Below are 12888 nucleotides of genomic sequence, written 5' to 3' on the forward strand. Positions count from 1 at the left end.
TTAAATAATTTAAGAACTTATTTGAGTATTATGCGTTTTTTGTTTCATATTTGTTGTTAACGATATTTATATTTTCAGGATCAACTGTTTATTTTTAATACCAATAGATTTACTTAGAATTATATCTAAAAGTTAGAAGTAGGAGTGTTTTATCTTATTTTTATATATGGATGTAATATCAAATATTAATACATATGATTACAAGACAGATCTAGCGTCGTTGATTATGCCATGTGGATATGCCGAACAAGATGCATTTTCTTGTGGCTTTGAAGATTGAAACGATACCGTATTTCCTCGTTATCAGCGGTCTAATAATAATCTATTAAAGCTAAGCCCGTTAATTAGAAAAAGACCCGTTACTTTTCGATTTTAATATTATTAACCTTTCTAAATACGAGAAAAACAGAAAACCGAAAAAAGGCAGACACGACCTTGAACCTGTCAGTTAGAACGTCTTATTCCTCGAACCAACACAGTAAAAGAAACAACACTCCAACTCTGATTTAAATTCAAGATTTTCTGTGTTTTTTCTTTCGTCAACCTTGTTTAATCTCTCCTCCAGATCTGTTTCTTAAATTATAAAAGAAAAAAAGAGAGAAGGGTTTTTCCATTAAATCCTGTTTATTTATCGAGGGTTGCAGAAAAGGAGCAAGGGAAAATGCGTAGCCGGGGATCGAGTAACCGGCTATCTAACTCTGGTGGCTCTGCTTTCCATTCTCGATTTTCGGCTATGGTTCTCGCCATGTTTGCTACCATGACTACGATTTACGTTGCCGGCCGGTTAGTTCTTGTTTTCCTTTTCGGTTTTCTTTTTCTTTCTGTGTTAAAATATATATTTTTATTCTGAGGGCTTTTCATTTTTGGCGTTTAAATATAGCATGTGGCAGGATGCAGAGAGCAGAGTATATTTAATTCAAGAACTTGATAAGAGAACTGGTCAGGTGATTTTCTTTTCTCGTTTTCTTGATCTCAGCGGCTTTCTTTCTTTTCTTTGCCTTGGGTTGGGCTTGCTAACTGGTACGTTTGGCTTTTGGCGGTACCTAGAATTGTTTCTTTGCAACATTTTATTCAAAAACTTTGCCCTTTAATAAGTGTTTGAAGACGATCTAATTTTCGTTGGAGTTGAATTCTCTATCAATCTTGATGTTTCAGCATAGAATTGGTAGTTGGGAATTGATTTTCTGAAGTTTTTTTGATAACGTTCATCTTTAACAGTTGGAAGATGATCTCTTTACTGGATAAATGAGTTGGACTGCAATGACATTTTAAGTGTTGAATTTTTTCAGGGTCATTCTGCTATATCTGTTGATGATACACTAAAAATTATAGCGTGCAGGTAATGTCTTGGTTTTGCCTTTCTGCTGTATCTTATTACTCTGGATATTGAGTCTAATTTGACAAAGCATGACATTCCAGGGAACAACAGAAAAAACTATCAGCTGTTGAGATGGAGCTAGCGGCTGCTAGGCAGGAAGGTTTTGTTTCAAAGCAGCACTTGGAGAATGATGGTACTCATTCTAAGAAAAGGCTTTTAGCTGTTATAGGAATTGTCACAACATTTGGACGGAAGAAAAATAGAGATGCAATTCGGAAAGCATGGATGCAATCTGGTGATGGTTCTTTTCTCTTGACAAGTTATATCTTTTATTGGTGGTATAAGGATAATTGAAAATATTGAGCCATGCCAATATGTTGGGCCCTAAATATTTTATTTGTTCAATTATATATATATATATATATATATATATATATATAGGGTTGAGTGGCATTACAACACATTAAATTCAATGAAGTTGAATGCTTTATGAGTTTCAAACAGGCACATAGGAGAGTGTTGTCTGCTGACAGCCAATAGTCAGTCATGTGCAACCTTATTAACTACTAATTTTATGTGTACAATGGAGTTATCATCTATGTTTGTTTGGCTGTAAATCTGATGGCTCCAATCAGGTGTAGTTACCTATATTGATATCCATAGCAAGTTCAAAAAACTAGATTTGCTTTAGTGAAACTAAGAGGCCAAATGACCAATGGATACTATTCTGTTATAGTTTAGATGGCTTAACATCAATAGCATCAAATAGTTCACAAAGATCAAAACTAGAAGAGATGAGAATATATGTAATTTTAATCTCTCTTGACTCAGATGGAGCTTGAAAGAATATTTCCCTTCGCTGCTGTAGTTGATGGACGATTCACATTCCATTTTCGTTCTCCCTCTATTAAAGTATTCATAGACTTTGTAAATATCTTGCAACCTAATTATAAATTTCCCCAGGTAGTAGTTAACCTGAAAATATCATATTTGCAGGTGCGGCTTTGAAAAAATTGGAAGGAGAGAAGGGAATCGTTGTGCGATTCGTAATAGGAAAAAGGTCTCTAATTGATGATCTTTGGTTATCAAGTATTTGTTTTTCTGTTTCTGTTTATTGAAATTTATTTTACTTGCAGTGCAAATCGTGGAGATAGTTTGGACAGAGAGATCGACAATGAAAACAGCCAGACTAATGACTTCATTATTCTGGTATGTTGACCTGCTATTTGAAGCTATTTCATGCATATCTTGTGAGGTTTAAATTTTGATTACAGGAACTTTGTGGTTATATTAAATTATTCTGACAAAAATTTGTAGCACTCAGAAGTTTAGTGCTAAATAGAGTTAAAAATTTAAGTAACTTGCAGATATCCTTCATTCTAAATTTTGGTGCTCTAGATTGCTGTTTGTATATATGCATGCATGCATATACCTACCTCCTTTAGTATCATATAGTGACAATGACCATTGGTTAGCACGCTGTGACTTGATTTACTTGTTATCTATGCTATTTTTGGTAAATCAACATGTTTAAATGGATTGGATCTTGGACGGGCAATATTTATTTTCCTCTTTGTGTCTCAACAGAATCATGTGGAGGCGCCTGAGGAAAGATCAAAGAAGATTAAATTTTTCTTTGTTCATGCTGTAGAGAGCTGGGATGCAGAGTTCTATGTTAAGGTCAACGATGATGTTTATGTTAATATTGGTATGTAATCCTTATTAGTCCATTTAGTTAATGAATTAGCTACTACCTTGTAAATATATTGGCGTGATTTCTTGATATGGAAGTATGCTTTCCTCCTCTTCCTCTAGTATTTTCACTTGTAACAATACTAGTGTCGATTACAAAATGCTTTAAATCCCAAAGTAATTGATGTCTGAGTTGTACCAATTTCAATAATTTTGTAAGTTCTTGTCATAAATGCAAAGAATTGTTGCAGAAAATGTGACAGTTAGTGATGATCTGCAAAAATTGTTGTAATGCAAAAAGGGCAGCAAGGGTTGTCTGCCTTGGTTATTCTGCATACATACTGCTATAGAGCTAAATAATTGATTTGCAGCCCTTATTGGTACTTATAGCTGGTCATTTGATTTTTTTACAGATGCCCTAGGAGCAACACTTTCTGCTCATATGGATAAGCCTCGTGTTTATCTGGGGTGTATGAAATCAGGAGAAGTTTTCTCTGAACCGTGAGTATAATCTGATTGTATACATTTGATGATAACTTGTGTTGGAGATTGTGATCACCTCCTTCCCAACCTTCCTTTTCTAAAGATTCATAAGCCCTTCTATTTATGTTCCTTCACATTTTATAGGACTCACAAATGGTATGAACTAGACTGGTGGAAATTTGGAGATAAAAAATCGTGAGTAACGGAATCTTTTCTCTTCTACATTATGGAAGATTAGTAATGATTTAATAGTGTTGTGTCAAATAGCAAGCATGTTCAAATTCCTGGTTTTTTGAATTATAAAGACAACAACAACAGGTCAAATGCTTAGTGTTTAGTTCTTGAAAGTCATCATGTACTCGTCCTGTATCATGTATTCTGGTATTTTTGTAGCTTCTTGTCCCTGGCTTCTAGAACTCTTGTGTATGGTGCAGATACTTTCGGCATGCTTCAGGTGAAATATACGCCATCTCAAGAGTTTTGGCACAGTTTATCTCAATTAATAGGTAATTCTTAACACCAGCTTTTATCCCCAGTTTTAGATTGCAGTGAGTTGCCTTATATTTTCCTCTTTGCAGGTCTATTCTTCGGACGTATGCTCATGATGATGTAAGTGCAGGGTCATGGTTTATTGGGCTTGATGTGAAGCATGTTGATGAGGGGAAATTTTGCTGCTCGTCCTGGTCGACAGGTATGTCTTCTCTCTTTTTTTTGCACACGAAAAGATTCAACCATGCTTGCCCTTATGTGTGTCCACACATGCATTTGTGCAAAAGCTAGTCGCATTGCTAAGGTGGTTGATTGGTTAAAGACAGCGAAACTATTGTACATGTGCATCCATCCCTTCTCATCGATGTCCTCTTTTTGTGTTATGGACTGATGCTATTCAGCATATGATGCCATCAATAATTGATTGCTCTGTTCAAGCACTTATTATGTCTGAACCAGACCAACTTCTGTTAATTTGCAATTTGGGTGCATCATGTTCATAAAATCTTTCTGTTATGTGTCAGGTTCGATATGTGCAGCTGTCTGATGTGACTAACCTGATTTATTTCAACACCATTGATATACATATATAGCGAGGCCATTGTTTTCCTGCATCATCCGGGATGCTGTTTTGGTATGAACTCAGAGCTTAAGCATTATTTCCCGGACAATGATCTTGAGTTTGGAATTGCCAAATTATTGACATCAGAGGTTTCAGTTAGAATTGATTCCTTAATTCAACCCTGGTTCTTCCAAGTTCCCACAGCTGTAGATGCAAGCAACATACTCATCATTTTTAAAAATTCAGGCACAAAAGTTTTTCCTGCCACTGATGTACATAGCTTCATTCTTAAATTTGATTGACAAATTTTCAATTTTTCAGACAAAAAATGAAGAGTTTTCTCAGCAGTTTTTTGTTTTCAGAGTCAAGAATTTCAGATTATTGATAAGATATTGGCTCTCATTCTCTCATCATTTGAAAGACATTAAGAAGAAGGTAGTAGTTGTTTTACAATAGAAAAAGCATTTACACAATTTGTTTTGTCATTTGGATGAACTTGGCATCTTCTCTTTCCTTGCTGTACAAGCAATTGCATGTCAATGATTTGTGTTATGGTGCCATGTGACAGCTGAAACAGTCCAGTCTTAGATCTAATTGACTCAAAACAGACATGGGTTTTTTTTTTTTTTTTTTTTTGAATAGTATCGGGTATCATTAATTGGGTGTGAAAAATGATCACTATCCTGAAAGAAGAACCAAATTCCAAAAGTGTCAAGGCAAACAGAGATTTGACTGGTATATCCCTGTTTTTCAAAATATCCGAATTAAAACTCGTTCCCCTAACCAACTGGGACAACTTCCTGTACAAAAGAACACCCAAACTCCGTAAGACAGAAAAGGGGGTGGGCAATCCCAACAAATTGTACTCAAACCAGCCCTTAAAACAGGACACGTGAGACCAGGATAATATTCCCAGACACCAAACCCTCTGAAGAAGGGGAGGGGGTGAGGAAAGACAGAGTCGTCCATTATACCTTATCTCCCTTCCTAGCAACGAGCCCCACATACACTTTAATACGTACACAGCGTTCCAAAATCGAGGTTTGCTGCATTCTTGGCGAGGGTGTCGGCCTCCTGGTTAGCTTCCCCAAAAATGTCTCATCTCCCAAGGTCTTAGCTGTTCTTCAAATCTTTCTATTAGAATCACCCATTTACGCAACCACCACGACGCCAAAGCCCGTTTTTTAACTCAATTAACGATGTTAATTGCATCACTTTCAACAATAAGATGATAACTATCGTTTCATTTCGAAGTAGAAAATATCAAAATTGTTTCTATTACAGTCATAATTTTAGTTTGGGAGGAGTTGACAGTACCTATCGATTTGGAGAAATTGATCTTCAACTCTTTGAACTCATTTCTCAAGATTTCTCCAATTCTCATTGGTCCAAAGCATCCTTTTGCCGAGCCATCAACATTGAATTTTATATATCCTTGTTTTGGAGCAGCCATTTAATTCCTTTCTTTACTTGTTTCTGTTTCATTTTTGCATAACTTCACGTCGAGAGATTGAAGAAAATATCAGAGATTGACTTGTAATCCTTTGGCCATTTTGCATTTGCCCATGAGGTAATTCTAAAATTCACCGGCTCCCAACATTTCTTATCATCTCACTTTTTCCCTTCAAGAATCATCTCGTTTCTGCTCTTCCAAATTGTCTAAACAATTGCATAATAAGCAAGTTTTCACAACCTAATATTGTACTTTCCAACATAATAATTATTCCAAGCCTCAAAGAAAGCTATAACTGACCCGGGATTATCCAACAGACATGGGGGCTTTGGCTCTAATAATTCACCTACCATCTCTGAGGGTAAATGACTTTGTGGGGTTGGGGTTCAACGGCTCAGCTCAGAGTCTCCAAATTTGATTTAGCTGCTGGAATCTCTTTATCACTTACTAGTGTTAAAAGAATCAGCAACTTTGTCCAACCTTCAAGTCATGCTGGTGGTTGGTTTGAGCCTAATGGAGAAATATGATGCCTCTGTTTAACTAGGTTTCTTATGTGCCTAAAAAGGATGTTTTGGAGGCCAAGATTTGATCATTTTAAACGATGATTTTGTCTCTTTAAAATAATGGTTTATCAGTTCGTTCCATTCTTTGATTATTTCTACTTATCTTGTGAAAAATCTATCAAAAGTTAATGTGAGTATGGGCCCACCTTTTCATGGGCCTACCATGACAACCGTATGATGTAACTTATGACATGATCTTACTTTTCCGGCCTTATTAATTAATTTATTTTAATTTCTATTTGTTTCTTTGAATTATACCAAGTTGCATTACATTCTTAAAATAGTTTTTAAATTATTTAAAAAATTTTAAATTTATTTTTTATTACATTAAATTAAATTTTTATATTTTTATTTTAAATCAAATAAATTTTTATAATTAATTATTAATTAGTTATCATTAATAAAAATATCACTTATTATATTTTACGTTATACGATATTAACATAAGAAATGAAAATATCACGTCACCGTATCATCATGTTATTTATTATGATATGTTAACATAATATAAAATTATATGTGATATTTATTTTAAATTTTTAAATAATTAAAAAAAATTTTAAACATTATATCAAAATTTGAAAATAATTTTGTTTTTGCTTTTAATATCTTCTCGGGCCAAGACGGAGATTCGGTGAGTACTCCTGTAAGAAAATAAAACACTTATTGGCTGTATAGTCTTATATTCATTTAATTAAAAAAGAAACCTTGCTAGTTCCTAATCAAATTTTAGATTATATCTTTCATTAGGACTAAGGATAGGCTGTCCTCAGCAGTAGTACAGCCAAAAAAGAGAAAAAAAAAAAAACAAAGAAAAACTATACAATATAAATCCAATGCACATGGTACCCATAGAATAAAGATCTGTGCTTCATTATACTATATACGTATATTTCTTGAGTGGGGTGGAGAAAGGCCAAGGGATAAGAAAAAGCGAAAGGGGATGGGATTAAAATACGACAAACTGTGATAGAAAAGAATTCATATAAAATAGTATGAAACACCTCATTCCTCCTCCTTACTTTCTCTTTCACATCTTTATTAAATCCAAAATTTGCTTTCCTGTGACCAAGGGCTCCTTCAGATGCCATGAGAGACTCCCCCTCCAAGTCAACTAATTTAATTTTTTGACACACAAAAAAAAGAGAAAATTTGTATTTGGTTCTGTAAACAAAATGGAGTTACATACATACCATAATGTCATGCGGAGTCATGAATATCAAGTAATAATAGTATGTTGCCTTGAGTGTAAGCTTGCCCTGAGTCAGCAATTACTCACTGCTGGAAAAGAAAAAACCCAAATAAAATGACATGAATTGATAAATGATCATGATTAATAGTATCATTGATGTTTTGTCAAAGGTGGGGGAGGGTTGTCCCGAGGAGAATAATCCCAAAAAGAATCACAAAATCCCAAAACCAAAGTCACAACTGGCGCAATACCAATCCTGCCAAGTGAAGCAAGCAATGACTAACTGAGAAACAAAAGACAATCTATCTCCCATGCATCATCAAATATTATAAACGAGTGACACCAAAACAATGGTGGCCCTATTTTGGTGGGGTTGCCCTGCTTCCTCTGCTGCTAGCTTTTGCCTCTCTGTGTACTCTTTGCTTTGCCCCTCTCCCCTCCTTTTTTAATCTCTGTAACAACAACAATTCTACAAGCCCCCTCACCCCCCATCCATTGCCCCAACACCAGGTCGTTTCATTTTCTCCAGAGCAAACCCCTACCAATCCAATAGCCAAAAATTTAGAAAAAAAAAAGAAAGTAAAAGGAGAGCATGAGCGGCTGAACATACCCAAAGGCCAAAACCCCAAAAACAAAACAGAACAAAAATTATACCTCATCTCTGTCTCTCTCTCCTACATTAAATGCCCCATTCAGACAGGCTCATGTCTTTTACCTGAATTCTCACCCAACTGGCCAGCTCCTTTTTTTTTTCTCGTATCCACCGCCATTTTCAATTGGTACTATCACACTGATGCCAATGCTGTAAACTAAAAGACAATAAAACGCAGGGAAAAAAAAAAAATATATAAGAGGGACACATTCAATACCCATTTCATGGCAACAGCAACAACCACAACTACAACAAAATCAATTTCTACAAAGACATCGTCTGCTCAGCTCAAAGTCCAAGTCCAACCCATCAAGCCCAAACGCCGCAAGTGTAAAGAAACCACCATTTCTTCCTCTGCCTCCACGGCTGCTCCTACAACTGCAACAACTGCCGCGACAAACAGCTACTCGGAGTCGGGGTTTTCTGGGGTTTTGACCCGGAAACTTGACCCACCCACCATTGTTTCCCCTGATAACACTTGGTGCTGTCCTGCTTCAAAACCCCTTCCCACTCCCCCCCCTCCCCCTCCTTCTCCTCCTCTTCCACCGCAAGCTCGCCGTGGTCCGGACCCGTGTTTCGCTGATTCTATATCTGGCTTCAGGATCCGATATTCTCCGGGAAGTCTATCACCCGTTATGGACTTCACGGGCGGCACAACGCTCTCCAACGGTCACTCTCCGTCGAGCTTCACCAAGTTCAACTCTGCTCTCACGGCGGGTCTTCTAAACCCGATGTCCCCTCCGCCTCCACCGGACAAGACACGATCCAGCCCGACACTTTTCGAAATGATGGCTAGCGAGCCCGATATACACCCAAGAAACCAATCACAAAACCAAGCCCAGATCCAAGTACCCATTTCAGCTCCAAGACAAAATCAACCGCCGCCAGTCATCGATAAGCAGGCATTGACTATGCAACGAATATCGGATCTTTTGTCGAACCGGAGCCCTGGCAACCAGTTTAACGACCCGGGTTCGAGTGATATAAAGCTGACGTTGAGTTCCAAGGATGGGATTAGTGTGTCAATGAACGTCCACAGGCAAATTCTGGTGGCTCACAGTAGGTTTTTTGCGGTCAAGTTATCGGATCGATGGGCAAAGCAGCAGAGAAATGGATCGGGTGGGCCGTACATTGTGGAAATAGCCGATTGTGATGACGTGGAGGTTTATATAGAGACTTTGAGGTTGATGTACTGTAAAGATTTGAGGAAGAAGTTAATGAGAGAGGACGTTTCTAAGGTTCTCGGAATTTTGAAGGTGAAGTTTTAGTTTTTTTTTTAAAAATATTTTTAAAGTTTTATAATTATTCTGGTTAGTTGGATACTCGAGAATGGCGTGGAAGTTAACAGTTTTAATTACCCATTTAAGCTCTGAGTATGTGACATAGATGGAAAAAAGTTGGAAAATGGCGTTTTGCATTCTTTTGTTGTATTTTTCTTTCACTGCAAGAAAACGAAGGATTAGGATTTTTAGTCTTTTTTCGAGTGAAGTGGTTGGTGTTTTTGCTTTTTCAGGTTTCAGCGGCAATTGGATTTGATGCTGGGGTTTTGTCTTGTTTGGAGTACTTGGAAGCTGCCCCGTGGGCTGAGGATGAAGAAGAGAAAGTGGCTTCTCTATTGGCAGAGCTCCGCCTTGAAAATGTTGGAGCAGGGGAAGTTTTAAAGAGGGTTTCTGTTGAGGTTACTAATGGAACTGATGAGGGTGGCGATAATGAAGAAGTGCTTCTCAAGCTTTTGCATGTGGTTCTTGAAGGCAAAGATGAGAAGGCAAGGCGTGAAATGAAAGGATTGGTCTCGAAGATGCTTCGTGAGAATTCATCTCAGAATGATCTCCGAAAAGAGTCTTTGTATTCAGCTTGTGATGGCTGTCTGGAGCTGCTTCGACACCATTTTCTCCGAGCAGCTTCATCTGATTTGCAAGATGTGAGTCAGATTGCAAGACAAGCAGATAATTTGCACTGGATTTTGGATATTTTGATTGATAGGCAGATTGCTGAGGATTTTCTAAAATCATGGGCTTCTCAATCAGAATTATCTGATGCTCATTCTAAAGTTCCAGCTGTCCATAGGTATGAGGTCAGCAGAGTTACTGCTCGGCTGTTTGTGGGAATTGGAAAGGGGCAGTTATTGGCATCAAAGGAAATGAGGTGCTTGCTTTTACAAACATGGTTGGTGCCATTTTATGATGATTTTGGGTGGATGAGGAGGGCATCAAAAGGCCTTGATAGACATTTAATTGAGGATGGTCTTAGTAATACAATTCTCACTTTGCCTCTGGCTTGGCAACAGGAAATTTTGCTTGCTTGGTTTGATAGATTCTTGAACTCTGGTGAAGATTGTCCAAACATTCAAAGAGGTTTTGAAGTTTGGTGGAGGAGGGCTTTCTGGCGACGAAGTGGTGAACAAGAACCACCAAGGCAATTACAAGTTACAACCGCAACCATTGAGAACTCATAAAGTTCCTATTTCCATGGTGCAGAAACCAGTGGTAGTTTAATGGGTCTGTTTCTTGTTCTGTTTTTGCAATGCTTTGGTCTTCATTCTACACTGATGGCTCATTTTTCATCTTCTTCCTCTCTAAACCGGGGCTCACAATTGTTTGTGGAAGAGTTGAGTTCTCGTAGGTTGATAATGTGTTTGTTTGAGTTAAATGTAACCAGGTTTAGTCTGGAAGAAGACAACATCGTTTAGGTTAAACTTTCTTATGTTGAAAATAAACTCAACAGAAATCATTTTATATATATTCTCTTTCACCGACATATCTGATTCTTTTTCTGTAGTGGGGGATCATATAGATGAACTAGTAAATAAGAATTCAACCAAGAGAAGACATATCTGTTCAGCTAGGTATGTGGTCGGTAAATGTCTTAGAACTGTGGAGTGGCTTTTCTAGTTTCATGATCTAGGTAGGCAAGGTCGAAATCTTATTGGATAGTAGTGAATGTTACTGTTTCCACAGTTAATTTTTGAGTTATATAATGACTAGTTCTTCCACTGTTGCATGAATTATGCAACCATATGGAATAAACTAAGCAGAACAACATATTGTATGATTGACAGATTCAGAAATTCAATTCCAAGAAAATGCTTTCTGAAGGCAAGTTGTGGAGTTGTATATGCTGTCAACTGGCATTTTTACAGTCATAACAGTAATATGTTAATGGAGTTGGGGATTGATTTCAGTTTCTTGTTCCTATTCTTAACCAAACAATTTTCATAATGGAAGACTTCACCTCAGATAAATCGCCTGTTATTTGTTGTCCATTTATGTTTTTTCTTTGCACTTTTCATCATCCAATGGTATTTATTTCCCAGGTATTGATTTTGCCCCCTTTATTTTTGGGGTTGCCTGCTTTTCTCTTTTCTTAAATATTCTACTATACATAAATAATAGAATTGTGAAGGTCAATTAGCAGATACTTGAATGCAGAAGTTCTCACTTAAGAATATATAAGGCGTGAAAGGTGAATTCAGAACTTAGTTACTGGCTTGTTGCTAGAACCCTTTATCATTCGGTTGACTAATTCTCTCCTTGTATTCTCCTTCGCAGCCCTTTCCCATTATATGATCATGTATTCTTACAATCAATGCTGTATTGTTCTTATCCTGATTGTCTCCATGTGTTCAAATTTCTGAACAGGCAAGATGCTGAAAAATCAGGATTTCTATCACTTCATCTGGCTTATTTTAACAGTGTCATTTTCACAGCTGCTGATTAAGGAAGCAAAGATCTGCCCCACCTTTTATTCAAATTTTTGCAGAGCTTCAGAGACAAGTAGGCCTTTTATGCTGTCATAATGAAGTACATCTGGGGTTGCAGAACTTTAAAAAAAGGGGCTGCTAATTTTAGCCAGATACGCTCCAGAATACTGGAGCCAGGATGGTGCTGAATTTATGGCCTTCTGATCTTAAGACTGGTGTGAAAAATCTTGATTGTAGAACGCAGAGCATCCTATACGATGGTGCAGAGAAGATGATGACTACTTTTTGGTGGCTTTGCTGACATTTGTTTCAATGGTGAATGTTGAAATGTGAGCCAAACTCCTCAGCATCTTTACCATTATTTTAGAAAAGAAAAATGATGTTGGGGAATGACTTTCTTTACTGGTTTTCTTGTGGGAATAACCTAGGAATATGTTTGGGATAACTTCTCCCAAGTGTAATATGCGGGTAGAGGTATGTGGGGAAATAATGTTCTTTCCTTCTTTGTGGAGGATTTGGGTTTTGAACTTTACTAGGAGATATTGGCTTTTGGTGGATGGCTATGGAAACTATTTCATGTGATTCTAAAGTTTCTTTATTACCTTTGTAAATGCGCATTTGCACCAGCTTATCCTGGCTTTGTGAGCACGGGTATAAGCAAATGTAAGACTGAACAGGATGTCTTGGCCATCCTTGTTCAGCCTTTTTGGCCCTATGGGCCTTCGGCTGTGGCCGTGCGACTGCGGAAAGCTTACCTTAACTAGAGAATCAATTATTAAAGCTC

The 12888-nt window shown here is 37.2% G+C and overlaps 2 protein-coding genes and 1 long non-coding RNA gene across 7 annotated transcripts; 2 read left to right on the plus strand and 1 right to left on the minus strand.

Annotated features, from left to right (window-relative positions):
* Window positions 1–405: 405 nt before the first annotated feature.
* On the plus strand, window positions 406–5017 carry LOC18606567 (hydroxyproline O-galactosyltransferase HPGT1-like). Of its 2 annotated transcripts, none has more exons than XR_016025027.1 (12): window positions 406–783; window positions 881–944; window positions 1290–1339; window positions 1420–1613; window positions 2315–2378; window positions 2455–2527; window positions 2906–3026; window positions 3424–3511; window positions 3638–3688; window positions 3887–3999; window positions 4072–4184; window positions 4507–5017. XR_016025027.1 is itself a non-coding variant. In XM_007040251.3 (12 exons), exons 1-12 carry the CDS (start codon window positions 662–664, stop codon window positions 4527–4529), a joined length of 1035 nt encoding a protein of 344 aa, XP_007040313.3. In that variant the 5' UTR covers window positions 408–661; the 3' UTR covers window positions 4530–5017. The 2 variants fall into 2 exon arrangements, 1 of the variants encoding a protein (XP_007040313.3); XM_007040251.3 differs by having other exon boundaries at window positions 408–783; window positions 3928–3999.
* Window positions 5018–7854: 2837 nt separating this feature from the next.
* Window positions 7855–8548, minus strand: LOC148763856 (uncharacterized). The gene is made up of 2 exons (XR_016025253.1): window positions 8407–8548; window positions 7855–8290 (listed from the first exon to the last, which is right to left on the minus strand). It is a non-coding gene; the product is annotated as an uncharacterized LOC148763856 (long non-coding RNA).
* Window positions 8255–12715, plus strand: LOC18606569 (BTB/POZ domain-containing protein). Of its 4 annotated transcripts, none has more exons than XM_018117892.2 (3): window positions 8255–9660; window positions 9918–10890; window positions 12043–12715. In XM_018117892.2, the coding sequence occupies exons 1-2, from the start codon at window positions 8629–8631 to the stop codon at window positions 10857–10859; spliced, it is 1974 nt and encodes a 657-aa protein (XP_017973381.1). In that variant the 5' UTR covers window positions 8255–8628; the 3' UTR covers window positions 10860–10890; window positions 12043–12715. The 4 variants fall into 4 exon arrangements, with proteins under 4 accessions (XP_017973381.1, XP_007040319.2, XP_007040316.2 ...); XM_007040257.3 differs by having other exon boundaries at window positions 12111–12715; XM_007040254.3 differs by having other exon boundaries at window positions 8256–9660; window positions 9918–10902.
* Window positions 12716–12888: the final 173 nt, after the last annotated feature.

Source organism: Theobroma cacao, chromosome 3 (assembly GCF_053813885.1).
Source record: "Theobroma cacao isolate CCN51 chromosome 3, ASM5381388v1, whole genome shotgun sequence".
In the NCBI taxonomy this organism is placed as follows: domain Eukaryota; kingdom Viridiplantae; phylum Streptophyta; class Magnoliopsida; order Malvales; family Malvaceae; genus Theobroma; species Theobroma cacao.

Coding starts and splice junctions, on each gene's coding strand:
- LOC18606567 (XM_007040251.3), top strand. CDS start 662: ATGCGTAGCCGGGGATCGAGTAACCGGCTATCTAACTCTGGTGGCTCT. Junction 1,614..2,314: donor GAAAGCATGGATGCAATCTG/GTGATGGTTCTT, acceptor TCATATTTGCAG/GTGCGGCTTTGAAAAAATTG. Junction 4,185..4,506: donor CTGCTCGTCCTGGTCGACAG/GTATGTCTTCTC, acceptor GTTATGTGTCAG/GTTCGATATGTGCAGCTGTC.
- LOC18606569 (XM_018117892.2), top strand. CDS start 8,629: ATGGCAACAGCAACAACCACAACTACAACAAAATCAATTTCTACAAAG. Junction 9,661..9,917: donor AGGTTCTCGGAATTTTGAAG/GTGAAGTTTTAG, acceptor TTGCTTTTTCAG/GTTTCAGCGGCAATTGGATT.